The sequence below is a fragment of the Vulpes lagopus genome, chromosome 15 (assembly GCF_018345385.1).
Source record: "Vulpes lagopus strain Blue_001 chromosome 15, ASM1834538v1, whole genome shotgun sequence".
Classification (NCBI taxonomy): domain Eukaryota; kingdom Metazoa; phylum Chordata; class Mammalia; order Carnivora; family Canidae; genus Vulpes; species Vulpes lagopus.
Window position 1 is genome coordinate 49,218,270 of NC_054838.1, and position 23,484 is coordinate 49,241,753.

At 34.4% G+C, this 23,484-nt stretch overlaps 1 protein-coding gene across 2 annotated transcripts in view; it reads right to left on the reverse strand.

The window, feature by feature from the left end:
• The window catches only part of PGR (progesterone receptor), a 107,816-nt gene that overhangs the window by 990 nt on the left and 83,342 nt on the right, over positions 1-23,484 (reverse strand). For both annotated transcript variants that reach the window (XM_041730587.1, XM_041730588.1), the window contains 3 exons: positions 11,897-12,041; positions 10,334-10,464; positions 1,690-1,847 (listed from right to left, as the gene is read on the reverse strand). In XM_041730587.1, the coding sequence (XP_041586521.1) occupies positions 1,690-1,847; positions 10,334-10,464; positions 11,897-12,041 (434 nt within the window). The remainder of the gene's footprint in view (positions 1-1,689; positions 1,848-10,333; positions 10,465-11,896; positions 12,042-23,484) is intronic.

A 23,484-nucleotide genomic window follows, 5' to 3' on the forward strand; every position in this document is an offset into this window, starting at 1 on the left:
ATCTCAATTTTTTACTAAATCAATATCCAGTAATTATATTATAAAAATTTTTATTGTTCCTGCTGGATTACAGTTCCTTTCATATATGACGTATTTTTATTTTGCTAGAGCTAATCATTTTGTGTTTCTGTTTGCTTTGTTTCCTTTATATTTATCACAAAGCCATAGTCTAATTCTTTGACACAATTTTAAAAATTCATCTGAGCATGTTCAGACATACTGGTACTCCCTAGTTCCATCTTTTTTTCCCTGGTACTAGTATTCTGAAACCCTGTGCATTACTGCTCCAATCTAGACTAATAATTGCTTAGCACAGTTAATGTGCTAGAATATCCTTTTGTATCTCTCCTGGGTTGGATCTTCTACTTTATTGTCTTATTTCAGTGTTTTATCATTAAAACATTCTGTAGACGTCCATGAGAAGATGGTATTTGAGGTAGGCTCTCTGAGACCTTGCATGTCTGAAAATCCTTTTTAAGGTACCATCATATTTGTTTGATGACTTGGCTAGGTATAAAATTCTTTGAAGATTTTCCTTTCCTTCAAAATTCTGAAGCCATTGATCTACTGTTTTCTGGGTTCCAGAACTGCTGTTCAGAAGTCCATCATTTTGAATCCTGATAATTTTTATGTGAGTTGTTTCTTTTCTCCTTACTCTATTTTAGGATAGTCTTTTTATTTCTGGTATTTTAAAATTCCTAAAATAGTGTGCCTTTGTTCAATTGTTTTGTACCTGTGCACTGGACTTTTACAATCAGAAAATTCAAATCCCTCTGGTCCACTAATTTTTATTTTAAGATTTATTATGTAATTTCTTCACCTTGATTTTCTCTGTTCTTTTAGAAATTCCTTTTATTGGAGAATGAACTTCCTTAGATTAATCCCCTAAATTTGTTGTCTCTTCTAATTTTTCATTTATCTTTTTTGTTATTTCTTCTGAGTTTTTCTGATACTTAAATATTAGCCCTTCTGTTAAATTTTAATTTTTTGTTTCTCTATATTTAATTATCCAAAAGTATTTGCTTTCTAAATGTTCCTTCCAAATGTTTTCTATTTTTGTCTCATGGATGCAATATCATTTTTAGTTCTCTGAATATCTTATTTTTTTAAAATCTTTTTTCTGTTCTCTGTTCTGATGCTTTTACCTTCATTACTTTTTTTCTGTGTATTTGATTTCTGGCTTTCATTACACAGGCTTTACCTATATGGCTAATAATCCTTGGCTATCTGTTCATTTTCAGAAATAAGGTCTCAAATTTGACCCAGTGAGTAGATTACTATATTGTCCATTATTATTAGCACTGTTATCAACTTGTAATTCCATCCAAAATGATATGAGAGTCTTATTTTCCACATCTATACCTTTGTGCTTTGTTTCCTGTATATAAAATGTTTTCTAATAGGCAAAATATTTTAGAGCATATTCAGGAAAATGTATCACAATTCCTATACAATTAAATTACTCTCAAGTTATACAAATACTAGTAAAAGGATATTTGGGTGATATACATTGAAAGTGAAAAAAGCACAATATAAGTTCTGAGCAGTGTCATGCAAATATAGTTTTTTTAAAATATAGTACAAATATGAGTTTGAAGAAACCATATAAAGTAAAATGTAGATTAACATTTAAAAGGTTATAGAAATTCAGAAAATAAACACTGATATCCTAGAACACAAAATACTTACATCATGCAAGTTATCAAGAAGTTTTGTGAGTTGGTAGAAACGCTGTGAGCTAGAGACAACTCCTTTTTGCCTCAAACCAATTGCTTTGATGAGCTCTCTAATGTAGCTTGATCTCATCTCTTCAAACTGGTTTTGACTTCTTAGTCCTTCCAAAGGAACTGTAAGAATATAACTACAAGTGGCAGTTATGCTTAAAAAATTAACAGCAGCAGTTTGTAATAAAAATTTCTGAGCTGTGTAAAGTTTTGATATGCAACTGTAATATGAACATGTTGAAACAGTGTTATTGATAGTTTTAGGACACATAAACTTATACTTCTCTTGAAGAATATAAGAACAATTAAATAAAGGACATTTTAGCTCACCTATTTTAGATTCGTATTAATGGGTTATTTATCTAACTTAGCACTTACTCAAAAGAGCATCTGTCATTCTATATTCTTGTTTCAGGAATGAATTTAGTTTATAATTATATGCATGGTGGGTCTTTTTTAAAGAAAAAGTATTTGAACAAATACTTGGATCGCTCTGTCAAGTTTGTCTTCATATAAATCTGAAGTATTTGTCATTGAGATTATTCATGGATAACTTACCATTTTTGTTGTGATTTTAGCATTGCTTCATTAAATATCCTAACTCCTTCCTGCTGATATGAAAGAAAGCTATTGATATTTCAATACTTCTCTATACACCACCACTTCATTATACTCTATTTTTACTTATTTATTTTAATTTCTATTTTCAATTCAAATAGTTTTGATTATATTTTTTGGTATACAGTACTATATTAAAAATATATTCGTTTCCCCCTTTCCAATAGTTGTATAGTTGTAGCTCTCATTTCTGCTTCATGATTCAGTGCACTGTTTAGTAGGACTTCCAGAACAATATTAAATAATAACAATGGCACATATTCCTATTTTGTTGCTTATTTTAATGGGAATGCTTCTTATTCCCATTTGTTATTTATTTATTTGTTTGTTTATTTATTTATTATTTACCCATGAGAGACAGAGAGAGAGAGGTAGAGACACAGGCAGGGGAATAAGCAGGCTACATTGCAGGGAGCCTGAGTGGGACTCGATCCCAGGTCTCCAAGATCAGGTGTTGGGCTGAAGGAGGCGCTAAACCGCTGAGCCACCCAGGTTGCCCTCTTATTCCCATCTGATGTTAACTGCTAATTCAGATATTTACCTCTGTAATCTTTAATTTCAAATTTAGCCAAATTTTGGGCACAACTTCCTATTCTTACTGCTTCTCTTATTTTTACTGTGTTGTCAATTTTACCTACAATCTATTTTCTTAATATTTTAGGTCCTTCTGTTATCACTTGTTTGAGATGCTCTGTTGATTTCTTCAGCAACTTAACACCAGAACTCCCAATTTCCTTGTTTCATTTTCTTCGGTTGCATTTATCTTACAAACAAACCTTCAAACTTAAATGAAGCAGCTGCCTTTTCCTGCAGCTATTCTAGACTGCTGAAAGAAAAAAATTACATAATCTCTTAGATTTATATAACTAAACATTTATGATCTTGACCCTTAGCAATATTTCTATAGAGAAGTACATTAAATTTAAGCAAAATCAACTCTATATGCCTAGCAAAGGGAGAGAAAAAAATCCTTTTGTAAAAACTTTTATTCCTTGTTCTCCAATCAGACCTTGGCTCCCACTCCCCTTAGAAAAAAAATAAGGCCACAGATTTACAAAAAGAAATTCTTTGCTTTTGAGTTTTTAAGGGCTCATATAATAAATATAAAAAAGTCTTTCAAGGGTAATTTTGGCAATATGTGATTTTTACTTGATTGTAAATTTTACTGCTGTATATACATCTGAACCAGCTCTCCTAAATATTTCTATTTGCTTTGAGCTCCTTATCTTAATTCATTTTTACTTAATTATTACATTCAGTAATTTATGATTGGGGAATTTTCTCTCAGTTCTTGTTGATTCCACGAGTGAGTTTTAGGACTTCTTGCAAATATCTTAGTGGCAAATTGGGAGATGGTGAGTCATGGGCAGTCAGATGCTATTTTAGATAAGAATACTTTTTAAAAAAACAAGGATCTTTATCTTTTGACTGAGCTAACTTAAAAATAGCATATATTCATTGGAAAATTTTTAGAAAGCATAGAAAATACATAAAAAATTATAAGTCACCAGATCCTACCATCCAATACTTTGGGATATTTCCCAACATTATATTGAGAACATTTACTTATTATATCTCTTAAAATGCTTTAAAAATAAATGTTTTAATTCTCACATTTAGTTTCACTTCACAAAATTGTAAGAATACAACTTATTTCTCTTATTTTTTATTTGAAATACTTTATTAAATCTAAACAATATTTATTATGAATATATTTTTTGATTTTTTAAAAGTGTATATACCTTAGAAGTGCGATTATTGCAATAAAAGATATTAACTTTCTTAACTCTTATACATTCCTTTTTTTTTTAATAAGTTTTTTTTTTTAATTTATTTATTCAGAGAGAGAGAGAGAGAGACTGAGAGGCAGAGACACAGGCAGAGGGAGAAGCAGGCTCCATGCAGGGAGCCCGACGCGGGACTCGATCCTCGGTCTCCAGGATCAGACCCCGGGCTGCAGGCGGCGCTAAACCACTGCACTACCAGGTGTGCCCACTCTTATACATTCCTAAACTTCTTACTATTTAACTGTTTTGTGGTAACTACTGAATATTTACATTTTAGGTAATCTTTGCTTTTCACACAGAAAATTAAAATATCTCATTTTCATTTCTCAAATTATTAGTGAGGCTGAACAATTTTCTTAAGTGTATTAATGACTTACTTTTTTTTTTCTATTTAGTACTCACTTATCTATAGGGTATATTTCAAATTTTTTTCTAAGTTTGTTGTTTAATTTTTAGATACTTTGTTACAATTTTGCAACCTTTTTAGGGCAAAAAATTAGTAGTGCCCAGGCAACCTAACTTTTCTGATGATCCAGAAGTAAACACTTCCAACTTTTTCATCTATTTATTTTAATTTTTCCTTCTACAGAATTATTATTTTTTAAAGATTTTATTTATTTATTCATGAGAGACACCGAGAGAGAGGCAGAGACACAGGAAGAGGGCAGAGAAGCCGGCTCCATGCAGGGAGACCAATGCTGGGACTTGCTCCAAGATCCCAGGATCACGCCCTGAGCCCAAGGCAGATGCTTAACTGTTGAGCCACCCAAGGGTCACGTCTTCCCAGAATTAAACAGCAACACTGTAGTCCTGATTCTTGATTTTTTTATTTTTCACTTTTGATTTTCTAGTGTGGAAAATGAGACTGTAGCTCTATTTCCATCTTTCAGATTTACCATCACCTCCACACCAGTAGTGCACAAGTGCACACACACACCTTCCTAATACTCATCTTCCTAATATTTTCATAATACTGGTTAAATGAGTATTCAGTATTTATTATCTTGTTATGTAAAATGCTATCACAGTCAAGTCACACATAGTATACATTATGATTTCTAGTACAACTTTTTGTTTTACTGAGAGTAAATAATCGTCTTAATGGGTGTAAGAAGTGGTATCTCACTGTGGTTTTGATTTGTATTTCCCTAATAATTTGTTGAGCATCTTTTCATGTGTTTAATGTCTATTTGTATACCTTCTTTGGAGAACTGTCTATTCAGGCCCTTGTCTATTTATTTATTTATTTATTTATTTATTTATTTTTATAAATTTTTATTTATTTATGATAGTCACACACAGAGAGAGAGAGAGAGACAGAGACATAGGCAGAGGGAGAAGCAGGCTCCATGCACTGGGAGCCCGACGTGGGATTCGATCCCGCGTCTCCTGGATCGCGCCCTGGGCCAAAGGCAGGCGCCAAACCACTGCGCCACCCAGGGATCCCCGGCCCTTGTCAATTTAAAAAAATTTTTTAATTGTTAAATAAATTGTTCTTTATATATTCTGGATGTTATTATTTCTTTTCTCTATCAGATACATGATTTTCAAATTTTTTTTCCCATACAGTGGGTTGACATTTATTTTGTTGATCATGACCTCTGATGCACTAAAGTTTTAAATTTGATGAAATTCTTTTTTTTCTTTTATTGCCTGAGTTTTATGTGTCATATCCAAGACAAATTGTCATATCTTTGCCAAACTCAACATCATGAAGCTTTTTTGTTTTGTTTGTTTTATAATTTCAGTTCTTAGATTTAGGCCTTTGATCTATTTTAAGTTAATAAGAGTCCAACTTCTAACTTTTCTAACGAAGTTTTCCAAACACTTTTTGTTAAAAACACTAATTGTTTCCTTGATGATTTCTTCCCTTATGTATTTTCCTGTTCTTTCTTTTAGTGCTCCAACTATTTGGGTGTTGGGCCTCCTTGATTCAGATTTTCTACGTTTTTTGGTTTTTAGTTCTACTTTTGAGAAGTTTTCTTTGTCTACCAATGCCTGTACTGACTTAAATTCTGCTTTATTCTTTTTTTTTCTTTATTCTGTATATAGGTATATATAGATATATACATATACACACACACATATATATATAAACTCTGCTTTTCAATTTTCAGTATCTAAGAGCTCTTTGCTTTTAATGTGTTATTCCTTTCTCACAGTATTCAGTACTTGTTCCTTGGGTGCAAAATGTTTTCATCTTTCTACAGAGGGGATAGCTTTTTAATTTTTTGAGGTTTTCATCTTCCTACATCATCTGTTTCTTCCAACTTTGTTTTCTTTCTGATTTCATTGTCTTTGATGTCAAAGGATTCTCTCAGATGCCTTGGTTATTTATATTCAAGAGTGGAAAGCTATAAGGCTGATTCACAGTCCTGTTTCAATGGGTAGTGCTTGACTATAAGCTTTAGTACAGGGCAATCTGGCTGAACTATTTCAAAGAGAAACATCTGCTATTTAACATATTAGTTTCTTTTCTTTCTGGAAAAGAGATTTTGCAGAGAATAATCCTTCAGTCTCCTGTCTAGAGGATATAAACCTGGATGACAATGTTTTGATAGAGGGGGTGAGGTAAGTATGCTGGAAGATGGTGTCTCAACAGTTGGCACATTATTAATCTGTTGTCATCATAGGACCCCTCATCCTCAACAGTGCCTACAGTTCACCTCTGTTATATCCTGTTATATCCAACTACTCTCTGTTATATCCTCTTCAGGAACTAAACCTAAGCTCTCTGAATTGGAGAGGGACAATTTTATGGTTGGGTGATTTCTGGATACAGACTTTTAAAAGAACTTTGTGTTAACTCTACCTTCACTCTCATCTCAAAAAATCATTGTTGTCCATGAGAGACTCCTAACTCTGGGAAACGAACAAGGTGTAGTGGAAGGGGAGGTGGGCGGGGGGATGGGATGATTGGGTGATGGGCACTGAGGGGGGCACTTGATGGGATGAGCACTGGGTGTTATACTATATGTTGGTAAATCAAACTCCAATAAAAAAATATACAAAAAAAAAAAAAAAAGAAAAAAAAATCATTGTTGTCACCAACTGAGAAACATGCCAGATATTTGGTATTGCAAATCAAGGTACTTCTTGGCTTTTCTTACTTGTGGCTTAAAATTCAACCTTCTTAGTTATGCTAAATTGGCTCTGCTCACTGGCTTGCAGAATTTTATTCTTATTCATTCCTCTCATTCTCTTCTATTTTTTTAATAATAAATTTATTTTTTATTGGTGCTCAATTGCCAACATACAGAATAACACCCAGTGCTCATCCCATCAAGTGCCCACCTCAGTGCCCACCACCCAGTTCATTCTCTTTTATTTCTTAAAAAAAATCCCTTTAGTAATATTTAAAGTAGTTTGAGAGGGAGCAATGGTGTGTTCAACTTGCCATATTTTCCTGAAGATCTTTATTTTAATTTTTAATGGCAAATTGGAGGTTGATACTTATGTATCAAATCATTGAACTTCTCCTTTACCAACTTTCCAATTGCATTTATTTTTAAAAAGGTATTCCTTATTTGTAATCTCAAAATCATTTATATTCCTTTTAGAGTGTTTTTAACATTTTAAGACTGTACATTTAACTTATCTGGTATTTATTTTAAGACATAATTTGAGCTAAATATCCAAACTAAGTTTTCCCCAATGTAAAATTTATTTTTCCTAACTATATTAATTTGCTCCATACTCATTGACTTATGGTGTTTCCAACAGCATATTAATATATGCTAGTCTGACTTGACTAACAATTTAGTGTATCTATTCCTGTTACAGTGTATTAATTAGGCACATTTCTAATTTCCTTCTTCACCTGAAAATTTTTGTAATGCTTACCTACTTATTTTTTGAGATTTAAAGATGAATTCCTTAAAGCTTTGCCAAGTCTCTCCTCAAAAATCCCATTAGGATTTTTATTAGAATTTGCAGAAATCATTAGTACTATTCACTAAATATTGCCGTTTTCCCTTTTCTTGAGGCTGCACATGGCTAATAATTTTGTTTTCTATAGTATGTGACTAGAAATTATATATATATGTCACTTCCTTCCTTACCAATGCTCTAGTGATTGGAGAAGTGTATATCAAGATATAGCTCCCATGTGCCTGAGTACCTGAGTGATGGCAATGAGCAGAGCCTCTCTGTTGATCTGCATTGGACATATAGTGGGGAAAATACATACTTATTTTTTTTTGTTAAGCTACTTAGATTTTGGGGTTGTATGGCCCTTCTGCATAATGTAACCTATCTCTAAATATATAATTATGTTAATTATATCTACTAGTCTGAGGAATTTAGGATTATCTATAACATAACTGCTATAGGATTCATTACTGCCAAGAAAAGGACAGGACTTAACTACTGTCATATAAAATTTATTCTAGTTGACTTTCTTGGCTAGTTCCATATCAATACTTTAGTCTGCTTTATGCTCTTTTATCAAATTAGGCTTGAGAGTCTCTGCTCCAATGTAAGAGGATAGGGCTATGGATCCCTAGATCCTATACTGGTCCTTGTCTTTATACAGATTTCATGAGGAAAACTTCCTTTTTAAGAATTTAGCTTTTTTGACTTTTTTCCTGACCCACCCCTCCACTATTTGAGATTTGTGCTACTTGGAAGAAGTCCCTGAAAAGATACTACCAAGAAGGACCCTTGGCTCACCTTAGCTCCCTAACATTCTCTTTCAAATCACTGAGTGAAAGAAGGATCAATTCAGATATTCAAAGGCTGAGCCTATCTGTGCATGGATAGGGCACAGAAAGAGGTGAAAAGTAAAAGCAGTTTTTAAAAATTTTCCAACCCAGACTCTTGAGTATCCACTGAGGCAAAGGTGTGTGTGTTCCTTGTATATGAGAAAGAGTGAAATGGATATCTACCTGTCCTTCTGGTGACCAATGCTATGTTTCATGTTTCTCCTGGGTATAGAGCTACAGTGCATTTCCCAGCCTCTCTTACAATTAAAATGGGTCAAAGACTGTGGGCAGAAGTGACATATGACACTGCCAGGCCTCACTTCCAAATCTTTTCTCACTTATTGCTTATCTTCTACTTAGATCCAACAGGTACTTCAAGCTGCTATGAATGGGTGGAGGTTCTATACAGAAGGAACATGGGTTTTCTTGCTAACTCACTGGACTGTGAATATGAGTGACAAATAAACTGCTATTGTATTATGCCACTAATCTTTGAAGGTACTTGTTATAACTGCCTATTCTGATATAAAAAGAGTAGTTCCAAATAAAATTGTGTATATTATACAGTAAGTGCTTTGTGGAGTGGGAGGAGAAGGAAGATAATTTATCTTTATGCAGTATTAACTGGCTCATAATACCAAATTAGGTGAATGTGAAAAAGTAACTTAATCATGTTTTATCTGAAAAATAGAATTGGCTGAACTGGTGGGCTATTTGCTATTATATAAAACTTGAGAAATATAAGGTAATTTTATCAATGTCTGTGACAGTGTATTAGGTGTTTCTCCTTTGCAGCCACAATCTAAGATTCATACCTCATGTATAACCATATGACCATATTGATGGGGGAACAGAGGACTAGCTGAGAACAAGGCACAAGCCCAGGGCAGCACATTGCCAAGTCCCTGAAACTGGCAGAGGACATTCCTCTACGGACCCAACTGCCTTGATGTCCGTACTTTGCTAAGGGCAAAAGGCAATCTTAGCCCGACCCCCAGGAGCCTGTAAGTCTACTTTAACATATAAAAATTCCTTTAGAAATTTCCCTTTATTTCTATTCCCCAGGATACATGTTGGCAATCATCTTCCAAGCACATGGCCCACCGATAGACATCTGAAGGGTCTCATGATTCAGGTGTTATTAGAGGGTAACAAGTGACCTTTTCCCAACAATAGCCAGGCCCCTCAAGGTCCTGGAAACCTTGCTTCCAAAATTCCTTATCTCTAATTTTGTGCTATCTCCAGACCCCTCCAAACTCCCAGGTATATAATCAGTCACCCCTCACAGGCTTAGGCAGTAGCTCTTCCTGCCCACGGGTCCTGTCCTTGGGCTTTAATAAAACCACCATTTTGCACCAAAAACTTCTCAAGAATTCTTTCTTGGTCATCAGCTCCAGACCTTACCTATATTCCAAAACTTCCTCAATATTATCATTTGAGACTTTTCCAATGAATTAAAAATTAAAAAAGTAAATGTCTTGTAAAAGTTGCTTGTACTCACTTGTATTAAGAAGTAGCAATACTTTCATACACAGGAACTCTTCCTGGCTAACTTGAAGCTTGACAAACTCCTGTGGGATCTGCCACATGGTGAGGCATAATGAATAGAATGATGATTCCTTCATCCTCTGTCTTGTATCATACACAACACACAAAGGAAAGAGCAACAGGGAAAAAGGAACACACAATGTGTTAGCGAGTTTGTGTAATTTATTAGAGAAAATGAAATATGGTAACTTACATATTACAGAAAATGTCTTTTTGTAATCAAAATAAACTAATAAACTATTCACAATACTGAATTTTTGAGGTTAAGAAATTTTAAAGTTAGGAAATCAATTAAATACATATTGACCAAAATTAATGTTCTCACTTTTATTATTATATTTTAAAAACTTAAGGAGTTGAGAATGTGGAGCTGAGGAACACCCAGGGAATCATAAATTTATTGATTATTTTTTTCTGTTAAAAAGTACATATTTTTTTTGTGTCTAATCCAAAGGGAGAATGGATTCGATTCACAGGAACTGAAGAACATAGAGTAGTTCAGTGTATTCAGGGCAGAAGTTACACTAAGAACTATTCTAGGGGAAATGTATGGTGACAAAGAAAAGAGAACATTACAAAGGATTAAATAATTGACAAGGTTGAACACTAATTGTGAAGATTGAGGAAATTTTTTAAAGGTATTTTCTCAACCATGTGCTGTTCTACAATACCCACATTAGTCACATGGAGCTAGTAAAAAGAAAACTAGATTTTGACTCAGAAGAGCTAAAATTAATCCTGACTCTCACTCAGATTCTTTGGCAGGACATGTAATTTCTCTGAGCCTGTTTCCTGACCTATAAAATGAAGGACACTGATTCCTTCCCTGTTTCAAGGGATTAAATGGAATAAAATATATGAAAATTACTTGTTAACTATAAAGACAAAAGTAACTTAATATGTCATTAATTCTGAGTCAGCATTCATCATTTGAATAGCATAAATATTTCCATGAAAAAATTCTTATTCAGTTTAAGGTTGTATGTAGAAAATTAATTACAGTAATTTAAATATAGCCAAGAAAATTGAAATATTTATCTTTCAATCTTTAAAATAACTTACCAGTCTGACTTTTCCTCTAGGAGGAAAGATAATATCTTTACTCATTGAAGGTAAGTCAATACTTTCAACCAAAAATACTTCTAATTTTCATCATTATCTTCATTAGTTCCAAGGTATAAGATTTTAATTTGGTAAACTAAATATTTCATTTTGAGTATATTTAAGTATATTTCTTGATACATTTTTAAAGCTTAAAAAAATGGATCTGAGATGACTACTATATATTGAAACAAAAGGGGAAATCTCCAAATATCAAATTACTGATATAATGATACAATTTTATTTATTTTGTTATATCAAGCTATATCCTGAGATAATTCTGGTAAACCTTACAGGAAAATTCTATCTATTCTATTATTATAGATGTATAAACCTCTATTGGAATGTAATTTTCAAGATTATCCTACATATATATTTATGTGATAATACAATAAAAAATCAAGTTACTACTTACTCATTTAGTATTAGATCAGGTGCAAAATATAGCATCTGCCCACTGACATGTTTGTAAGATCTCCATCCTAGTCCAAACACCATTAAGCTCATCCAAGAATACTGGATGAGAGTTATTTGGTCATCAATATGTAAATTTCGAAAACCTACAAAACAAATTAAATAAAATGATCCCCAAAATCACTTGTGTTAAAATGTTGAAAATACATAGAAATTTGAAAATAGATGTAAGTAAGGTAATATACTGTTTTCAATTTCAATGCATTTTATACGACAAATAAGGAAATATTAATACATAGTAGTGCCTGAGAAATTAAAAAGGAACAACTTCGAAGTAATTAAAATTAATCACTTTGGGGGCACCTGGGTGGCCCAGTCAGTAAAGCATCTGCCTTGGGCACAGGTCATGATCCCAGGGTCCTGGGATCAAACCCTGCATTGAGAGGCCTGCTTCTCCCTTACCCTCTGCCTCTGCCTACTGTTCCCCCTGTTTGTGCTCTCTCTTTATTCATTTTATCAATGAATAAAATCTTTTAAGAAATAATAAAATAAAATAAAACTGGTCACTGTTATTTAGTATTTCTGAGAATTCACTAATTGACCATCGTCCATCAGTGACACATACAACATTCATCTATTGAGACTCACTTGTGCGCTAGGCACTGTGTTAAAATGGTTAAGAGGATGAAAGACTGAAACTTTGCCCTTAAAAGAAACTCACAAGCCAAGAGGAAACACAAGCACATACATTCAGTGATACAGAAAGGTAACAGGGAATACATCAGGATTTGGGAGGCAGGTCAGGAATAACTCCTGAGGAGATCACCCTCAAGCAGAGTGTAATCAGATTGTTGAAGAATCTTAAATCTTTGGGATTTAAAAATAAGCAGATTTTGTTTTATAAAACCACTGCTTTCAATTTTGTTTGATTTGTATTTAATATCCTTTAATTATGTCTTAGGTAGATTCCGTAGTTTTATGGTCACTTTTTTTTGGGAACAATTCAGTCTCATTTTAAATGGCCATGTGGTTTAAGAGGTTTAGAGTGTGTGTGTGTGTGTGTGTGTGTGTGTGTGTGTTGAGAGAGAGAGAGAAAGAGAGAGAGGAATCCTCTGATCTTTCATACCCTTACAACCTCTTTTAGGCCCTTCTCCAGTGTTGGAGATAGAGGGAGGATGGTAGGGAGAGAGCAAATGCACTGACTCAATGGTCAAAATATTCTCTCCACTTCTTTTATTTTTAATAATAAATGTATTTTTATTGGTGTTCAATTTGCCAACATACAGAATAACACCCAATGCTCATCCCGTCAAGTGCCCCCCTCAGTGCCCGACACCCATTCACCCCCACCCCCCGCCCTCCTCCCCTTCCACCACCCCTAGTTCGTTTCCCAGTTAGGAGTCTTCATGTATCTGAAGTCTTCATGTATCTGAAGTCTTCATGTATCTGGAGTCTTCATGTATCTGGAGTCTTCTGTCTCCCTTTCTGATATTTCCTACGCATTTCTTCTCCCTTCCCCTCTATTCCCTTTCACTATTATTTATATTCCACAAATGAATGAGACCATATAATGTTTGTCCTTCTCTGATTGGCTCATTTCACTCAGCATAATACCCTCCAGTTCCATCCACGTTGAAGCAAAAGGTGGGTATTTGTCGTTTCTAATGGCTGAGTAATATTCCATTGTATACATAAACCACAGCTTCTTTATCCATTCATCTTTCGATGGACACCGAGGCTCCTTCCACAGTTTGGCTATTGTGGACATTGCTGCTAGAAACATCAGGGTGCAGGTGTCCCGGCGTTTCATTGCATCTGTATCTTTGGGGTAAACACCCAGCAGTGCAATTGCTGGGTCGTAGGGCAGGTCTATTTTTAACTCTTTGAGGAACCTCCACACAGTTTTCCAGAGTGGCTGTACCTGTTCACATTCCCACCAACAGTGTAAGAGGGTTCCCTTTTCTCCGCATCCTCTCCAACATTTGTGGTTTCCTGCCTTGTTAATTTTCCCCATTCTCATTGGTGTGAGGTGGTATCTCATTGTGGTTTTGATTTGTATTTCCCTGATGGCAAGCAGAGCAGCAATAAATGGTGCTGGGAAAACTGGACATCCACATGCAGAAGAATGAAACTAGACCACTCTCTTGCACCAGACACAAAGATAAACTCAAGATGGATGAAAGATCTAAATGTGAGACAAGGTTACATCAAAATCCTAGAGGAGAGCACAGGCAACACCCTTTTTGAACTTGGCCACTTTAACTTCTTGCAAGATACATCCACGAAGGCAAAAGAAACAAAAGCAAAAATGAACTATTGGGACTTCATCAAGATAAGAAACTTTTGCACAGCAAAGGATCCACCTCTTTTCAATTCCCATTTTGCCTGTTTTACAGAAGATCACCAGCCCAGCACTGATGAACTTAAAGGAGGGAGAAGCAAAGAGGTAAATCTGGAGTTGGGAGGCTGTGATCAGATATGTCTATTAAGGAACAACAATATGACATAGCCTAAATATTTGTGTTATGGAGAGATTTTTGGTAGCCATGTAGAGGATAGATTCAAGGGAGTAAATTGGGAGTTACAGAAAAATTTGGAAACTATTGCCAACGGCCATGTGAGAGATGATGAAAGTCTGAAATAAGTCAACAGGAAGATTTATAGTGGAGGGACTACATCAGAGAAATATTTAAAGTGTAAAATCAGGGATCCCTGGGTGGCGCAGTGGTTTGGCGCCTGCCTTTGGCCCAGGGCGTGGTCCTGGAGACCCGGGATCGAATCCCACGTCGGGCTCCCGGTGCATGGAGCCTGCTTCTCCCTCTGCCTGTGTCTCTGCCTCTCTCTCTCTCTCTCTGTGACTACCATAAATAAATAATAATAAAAAAAATTTAAAAAAAAATAAAGTGTAAAATCAAAGAGATTTGGCAGTTGATTATAAGTAAATAGGACGAAGTTGCCTCACAGATGTTTCAGTATTTTTGCAGGGATGGTGGATGATAACAGTATTACTGAGACAGAACAGAGGCAGAGAAATAGGGTAGGAACAAAAACCTAACAGGCTCATTGAAAGCTAGATTAAATTATTCAGATGTATTAAAACATTAATAAATTATCACTATCGGGATCCCTGGGTGGCTCAGCGGTTTAGCGCCTGCCTTCCGCCCCGGGTGTGATCCTGGAGACCCGGGATCGAGTCCCATGTCGGGCTCCCTGCATGGAGCCTGCTTCTCCCTCTGCCTGTGTCTCTGCCTCTCTCTCTGTGTGTCTCTCATGAATAAATAAATAAAATTAAAAAAAATAAATTATCACTATCATCTTCAGGAACAGATTTTCATTCTTTATTCCTTTCTTAGTCAATTTCATAACTTTCTAAAGAACTTTTCATAATACTTAAATATTTGACCTACTATATACTTTCACTCCAGGCTTTTGTTTCATGTTAATCTCTAATTTGAAATTTTTACATCATAATATAACACTTAATTCATTTGTTCTTTTCTAAAAAACATATTCCACTTACATTTACATGTTTGTGTCTACATTACCCTACCCTTTATTTTGGGGGCGGGGTTGCTTGTTTTCTTTTTTGCATTCTGGGATTAATAAGAAATAAAAATAAAGGAACATTTTAAGTAGATTATAATATAAAAGGCAAATATTGCTGAAATAGCTTAAAACTTTTGAAATTTTACCAATATTTATAGCAGAAAGTATATTATTTCCATTTAACAGATTGAAAAACAACTCAGAAAAATAGCTTTTAAAATAACCACCTCTTAGAGGGCTTATCTGTGATAAATGTACACTGTTAAATTGCCTTGAACATGCCTGGTACAGAAGTGTGATTTTTTTCCCCATTAATTGTAATATCATTCATTACTTTATACTGAAACAAAGACAGGAACACTAAGATCAAATTCCCATTGATGATAATGATCAGGTAAAGTCAGTACATTTGCAATGATGATCAAAATGAAAAACTTCACATAGAAAGTGATGGATGATCCTTAATTGCGTTTAACAAGTAGTAAAGAAAAATACCCTTTCCTTTTAAGTGACTTGACCTGATAATTTCTGGCAAAAACTCTGTTACAAGCTGTTCAATCCTTAATGCTTAAAGAAGTGTATGCTAACACATGGCATGCGAGACCTAAGTTCTCCTGTATTACCTCCAGAGTTTTGATAAAATATATAGGTTATGCTGCTATAAAAACTGTCGTGTACTGAAACATTTAATTGACAACAAAGGTGGAACATTAAATATCTCAGCACCTTCTAACACAAAGTATGAGTGAACTTTGAGAAGTGCAAAAAAATTACAGCATAAGTATAATCACCAACATGTATACGATTTTTTTTATGAATAAGGACTTGATGGCTAATGATTTAAGAGGGCACAGTTCCATTTGTATCAATTCCATAATTTACATTTCTATAAACACTATTTAAGCATCCCTGTGGATGAAGCATTATGGTTTCAACTAGGCACAAAGATTAGAAAGATGTTTCTACCTTTAACACTTGCAATCTGGTTAGACAGAAAATGAGAACGTAATTACAACTCAGAGTGATAGTACTGTTGACAAAGGCAAAGGTGATGTGATTGAGCCAAGGGGCCAATGACTCAGTCTGGGAAGGACAGGGAACTCTTCCTTGGGGAAGTGACAGGTAATTATAATCCTGAAGGCTAGTTAGGGACCTGCCAACTGACCAGCCTAGTTAGGGATGAAAATGTGGGGAATGAGGAGGATCTTTGTGTTGGGAAACAATATGGGCAAAAGGAGGCAGGATACTGAGCAAAAAGCATTGTGAGTATTGAAACTTAGAGCTGCGTGGAGAGGAAGAATGAAAGATAATATTGTAAATTCAGGAACCAATTCACAGAGGAATCTTGGATGTTAAGGTTAAGAAGTTTGAACTTTGTTATGAAAAGCAAAGGGAATAATAATATAATTGATTTTTAGAAATTATTTTTAATTATAATTAGAAATATTATTTTTAGAAAGATGATTCTGGTGGCAGAAAAGGACTGTTTGGTGGTAGGGGGAAACCAGCAATAGGGTTACTAAAAAGAGCTACAGTTGAAATCTAGGAAACCTCAACTAATTTAGGGAGGTAGCAGTGGAAGTAGTATATATAATCAATCATATATTTATATTTAGTAAGTGGAGTTGACAGAATTTGATAACTAATTGGACAAGAGGTGAAGGACAAAATTAAGCCTAGTATGATACCCAAGATTCTATCTTTTTTTAAAAAAAATTTTATTGGAGTTCAATTTGCCAACATATAGCATAACCCCCAGTGCTCATCCCACCAAGTGTCCCCCTCATTGCCCAAGATTCTATCTGATGCACTATTTCAAGATAAAGAAAAAGGTTTTAGGTTTATGGAGAAGGCCATGCTGACCTGGAAATCATCCAGGTGGAAATATATAATAAATAACTGAAATACCTGGTTCAATAGTTCATTAGAGGGTCTAGGTTGATACTTACATATTTAGGAATCACCAGAATATAGTGGTAGTTGAAGACAAGGTTGTGAATGGGCTCATCTAGTGTGTGTAGAGTTAGAAACTACTGGAGTAAATGCCAAATTTATCATGTGAATGGAAATGATAATGCCAAAGTAAGAGTATCAGCAAGAAATGGTACTTTGTCAAGGCTTCAAGGGCATGCAAACCATGATAAAAGCTGAAGGTATTCATTATATTTGATAAAAAATTTTGTTGACATCAGCAATAGTAATTCAGTGGAATAGGAGGCTAGAAAAAAGTCATCTTTGAGAGGCTTCATAAAAGTATTACCAAAGCTTGACTTTACTCATAGGCTAATTTCATTTCTTTCCCATCACTTTTTTTGGGGGCAGTAATTTGATTTATTCATTTTATTTGGGATGAAAGAAAATATTCTTTGTCACATATGTGGTGGCTGTCCCTGACTCAAAAGCTATTTTTGGGATACTTCGAAGGCAGGAAGCAAGGCAAAAGATTGTTCCAGTGTTCTGATACTGTTGATTGCAAGTAGTCTGGCTAACTAGGATGAAGAAGTAAGATATGTATTAAAAAATGCAATGTTAAAAAAAAATGCAATGTTTAAAAATGTTAAAGCATTGATCTTCATAGATTTTTTCACAAAATAAACAAGAATCAGGACAAAATTTATAAAAAGGAAATATTTCCCTCTAACCTGTCACATAAATTCTGCTATAATATCCTGATATAAAGGATAAAGAATATTTCAAAATGAAATTGAATTAGGAATAAGTACTTATTAATTTAATTTCCAAAGCTGGCCTTGACTTTCAAGATCCTCCTTGATCAACCCATAACTTATGCCTCTAAATTTCCTTCACTTACTCTCCCCAACATAAATTTATTATCAGTAACTTCCTAATACTTGGGTGACGAAACCCCCAGGATGCCAATACTTACTGTAGTAGTATTTGAGAAAACATATTTACAAATGTATTTTCTCAATTAAATGTTTTCATTACTATGCTTTGGGGGAAGGTATGATAATACTTTTTTATGTTACAAAGGGACCCTTATACTTGAAAAGATGGAGAATCATTCTTACGCTAGTCTATTTCATTATTCACCAAACATCATGGTTTCCTTATTTTACATTATAAGTTACGCTATTCCAAAGTCTCATTTCTCCTTCAAGTTGAAATGTAATTAACACTTTGTCTCTGAAGCCTTCTCTGGTCCCCTGAAGCCAAAAGTGTCTTCTGTCTCTCTTATCTTTATATTTGTATCTTATGTCACATTCACACATCACTATAGTTGTTTGAGTATCTTATTTATTCCACTGGATTGAAAGTTCCTTCAGAGAAGAAATATATCTTAACTAACATACAGAGTTTATATTTTAAAAAAATTTAACTAACATACAGTGTTATATTAGTTTCAGGTATACAACATAATGATTTAACAATTTTGTACATTATACAAGGCTCCCCCACTGTTAAGTATAGTCACCATCTGTAACGAATGTTCACACACTATTACTGGCTTTATTCTCTTTACTATAATTTTCATCTCCATGACTTCTTTATTTCATAACTGGAAATTTGTACCTATTAGAGTCCTCTATTTCACATGTCCCTCTAGCAACTTCCTCTCTGGCAACCACCAATTTGTTCTCTATTTTGAGTCTCTCTCTCTTTTTTTTTTTTTTGGTCTCTTCCTTTTTTTTAAATTCCACATATAACTGAAATCATATAGTATTTTTCTTTTTCTGATATATTTCACTTAGAATAATACCTGTTAGGTCCACCTATGTTGTTGCAAATGGCACAATCTCGCTTTTTAAATATATGACATGTTCTATATTTATTCATTTATTAATGGGGCACTTGTGCTGCTTCCAGTCTTCGCTATTGTAAATAATGCTGCAGTAAACATAGGGATATATATATATATATATTCAAATTAGTGTTTTGATTTTAAGTTTTTAATTTTAATCCAGTATAATTAACATACAGTATTATATACTTTCAAGTGTACAATATAGTGATGCAGCACTTCCATACATTATTCAGTGCTTCTCATGAGAAATGTACTCTTTAATCCCCATCACCTACTTCACGTATCCCCCCATCCATTACCCCTCTGGTAACCTTTGGTTTGTTCTCTATAGTTAAGAGTCTATTTCTTGGTTTGTCTCTCTCTCTCTCTCTCTCTTTTTTTCCCTTTGCTCTTTGCTTTGTTTCTTAAATTCCAAATATGAGTGAAATCACATGGCATTTGTCTTTCTCTGACTGATTCGTTTCACTTAGCATAATACTCTTTAGCTCTATCCATGTTGTTGCAAATGGCAAGATTTCATTCTTTTTAATAGCTGAATAGTATTCCATTGTGTGTGTGTGTGTGTGTGTGTGTATACACATACATATATATACCAATACTCTTTATCCATTCATCTATCGATGGACACTTAGCCTGCTTCCATAATTTGGCTATTGTAAATACTTCTGCAATAAACATAGAGGTGTATATATCCTTTTGAAATAGTGTTTTGCATTCTCTGGGTAGATACCCAGAAATATCATTACTGGATCATATGATATTTCTATCTTTATCTTTTGGAGGAAACTCCATACTATTTTCTACAGTGATTGCACCAATTTACATTCCCACCAATAGTATGTGAGGGTTCCTTTTTCTCCATATCCTTGCCAACATTTGTTATTTATTGTCCTTTTTATTTTAGCCATTCTGACAGATGCGAAGTGATATCTCATCATGATTTTGGTTTCTATTTCCCAGATGATGAGTGATGCTGAACATCTTTACATGTGTCTGTTAGCCAACTGGATGTCTTCTTTGAAGAAATAAATGTCCATTCATGTCTTCTGCCAATTTTTAAATTGGGATATTTGGGTTTTTTGATGTTGAGTTGGTGTAAGTTCTTTACATATTTTGGATACTGATATTTTATCACATATGTCATTTTTAATTTTTATTTATTTTTTATTTTTTAATTTATTTTTAATTTATTTATGATAGTCACACAGAGAGAGAGAGAGAGAGAGGCAAAGACATAGGCAGAGGGAGAAGCAGGCTCCATGCAGGGAGCCCGATGTGGGATTTGATCCCGGGTCTCCAGGATCGTACCCTGGGCCAAAGGCAGGCGCCAAACCACTGCGCCACCGAGGGATCCCCAGATATGTCATTTGCAAATAGCTTCTCTCATTCAGTAGGTTGTGTTTCAGTTTTGTTAGTTGTTTTCCTTTTTTGTGCAGAAGTTTATTTTGATGTACTCTCAATAGTTTATTTTTTGCCTTTGTTTCCCATGCCCCAGGAGACACATCTAAAAAAATGTCATTAGGGTTGATGTCAGAGAAATTACTGTCTGTATCTCTTCTAAGATTTTTATGGTTTCAGCTCTCACATTTAGGTCCTAATCCATTGTGCATTTATTTTTGTGTATAGTGTTAGCAAGTGGTCCAGTTTCATTCTGCTGCATGTCCAGTTTTCCCAACATCATTTGTTGAAAAGATTTTTTCCAATTATATATTCTTTCCCTCTTTGTTGAAGATTAATTGGTCATATAGTTGTGGGTTTACTCCTGGGCTTTCTATTCAGTTCCTTTGATTTATGTGTATGATTCCATGGCAGTACCTTGCTTAGATTGTCTAGATTGCTGCAATTTTGTACTATTTCTTAAAGTCTGGGATTGTGAACTCTTCACCTTTGTTCTTCTTTCTCAAGATTGCTTTGGTTATTTCGGTTCATCTGTGGACACAAATTTTAGGACTGTTTGTTCTAGTTCTGTGGAAAATGCTGCCGTTATTTGGATAGGGTTTGCATTAAATCTGTAGATTGCTTTGGGTAATATGAACATCCAATCCATGAGCATGGGGTATCTTTTCATTTGTGCCATCTTCAAGTTCCTTCATCGGTATTTTATAGTTTTCAGAGTACAGGTTCTCACCTTCCTTGGTTATGCTTATTCCTAGATATCTTATTCTTTTTGGTACAGTTGTAAATGGTGATGTTTTCTTAATTTCTCTTTCTGCTACTTCATTATGATTGTATAGAAATGCAACTGATTTCTATATATTAATTTTGTATCTTGAAGCTTTATTACATAGTTTATCAGTTCTAATAGTTTTGGGTGGACGTTTTAGAGTTTTCTATATATAATATCATGCCATCTGCGTAAAATGACAGGTTTTTTTCTTCCTCACCAATTTGGAAATCTTGTATTTCTTTTTCTTGTCTGAATTGCTGAAGCTGTGACTTCTAGTACTATATTGCATAACAGTGGTAAGAGTGGAATTCCTTGTCTTGTTCCTGATCTTAGAAAAAAGGCTCTCAGTTTTTACTATTAAGTAGATGTTACCTGTGGGTTTTTCATATATGTCTTTATTAGATTGAAATATGTTCCCTTTAAACTTTTTCTGTTGAGTTTATGATGAAGAGATGTTGTAATTTCTTTTTTTTAAATGTTTTTTATGCTTTTTAAAATTGTTTTTTAAATTTCTATTTATTTATTTATGATAGTCACACAGAGAGACAGAGAGAGGGGCACAGACATAGGCAGAGGGAGAAGCAGGCTCCACGCACCGGGAGCCCGATGTGGGATTCGATCCCGGGTCTCCAGGATCGCGCCCTGGGCCAAAGGCAGGCGCTAAACCACTGCGCCACCCAGGGATCCCATGTTGTAATTTCTTAAATGCTTTTTTTGCATCTATTAAGATGATGATACTGTTTTTATCTTTTCTCTTATTAATGTAATGTATCACATTAATTTTGTATTATTGAACCAAACTTGTATCCCTGAAATGTTTTATTTGATCATGCTGAATAATTTTTAAATGTATTATTGAATTCAATTTGTTAATATTTTGTCAAGGATTTTTGTATACATGTATTTATCAGAGATATTGGCCTGCAGTTACCTTTTTTTGTAGCACCTTTATTTGGTTTTGGCATCAAGGTAATGCTGGTCTTGTAGAATGAATTTGGAAGTTTCTTTCCTCTTTATTTTTTGGAAAAAAATTGAAAACCAAAAGGTATTAACTCTTTTTTATTTTTTTTTATTTTTATTTTTTTTAAATTTTTTATTTATTTATGATAGTCACAGAGAGAGAGAGAGAGAGGCAGAGACACAGGCGGAGGGAGAAGCAGGCTCCATGCACCGGGAGCCTGATGTGGGATTCGATCCCAGGTCTCCAGGATCGCGCCCTGGGCCAAAGGCAGGCGCCAAACCGCTGCGCCACCCAGGGATCCCTTATTTATTTATTTATTTATTTATTTATTTTTAATTTTTTTAACTCTTTTTTAAATGCTAGTTAGAATTCACCTGTGAAGCCATCTTGTCCTGGACTTCTGTTTGTTCAGTTTTTTTATTACTGATTCAATTTCCTTACTAGTAATTAGTCTGTTCAAAATTTCTATTTCTTCCTGATTCAGTTTTGTAGTTATATGTTTCTAGGAGTTTATTCATTTCTTCTAGGTTATCCAATATGCTGGCATGTAAGTTTTCACAATACTCTCTTATAGTCCTTTACATTTCTGTGGTTTTGGTTGTTACTTCTCTTTTGTTTCTGATTTTATTTGAGTCCTCTTTTTTCTTAGTAAATATGGCTCAAGATGATCAATTTTCCTTAATTTTCAAAAGAAAAAGCTCCAGGTTTCATTGATCTTTTGTATTACTTTTTTAGTCTCTATTTCATTTATTTCTGTCATAATATTTATTTGCTAGTTTTGGGCTCTGTTCTTTCTCTCTTTTTTAGGTACAAAGTGTGAGATTTTTCTTGTTTCTTCATGCAGGTCTGTATCTGCAGCTCCCCCCCACCCCCGAAGTTTTGCTGTGTCCTAAAGATTTTACACAGTTGTGTTTTTAATTTCTTTTACTCCGGGTTTTTTTTTTTTTAATTTCCTCTTTGATTTCTTGGTTGACCATTCATCATTTAGAAGCATGTTATTTGGGATCCCTGGGTGGCACAGCGGTTTAGCGCCTGCCTTTGGCCCAGGGCGCAATCCTGGAGACCCGGGATCAAATCCCACGTCGGGCTCCCAGTGCATGGAGCCTGCTTCTCCCTCTGCCTGTGTCTCTGCCTCTCTCTCTCTCTCTC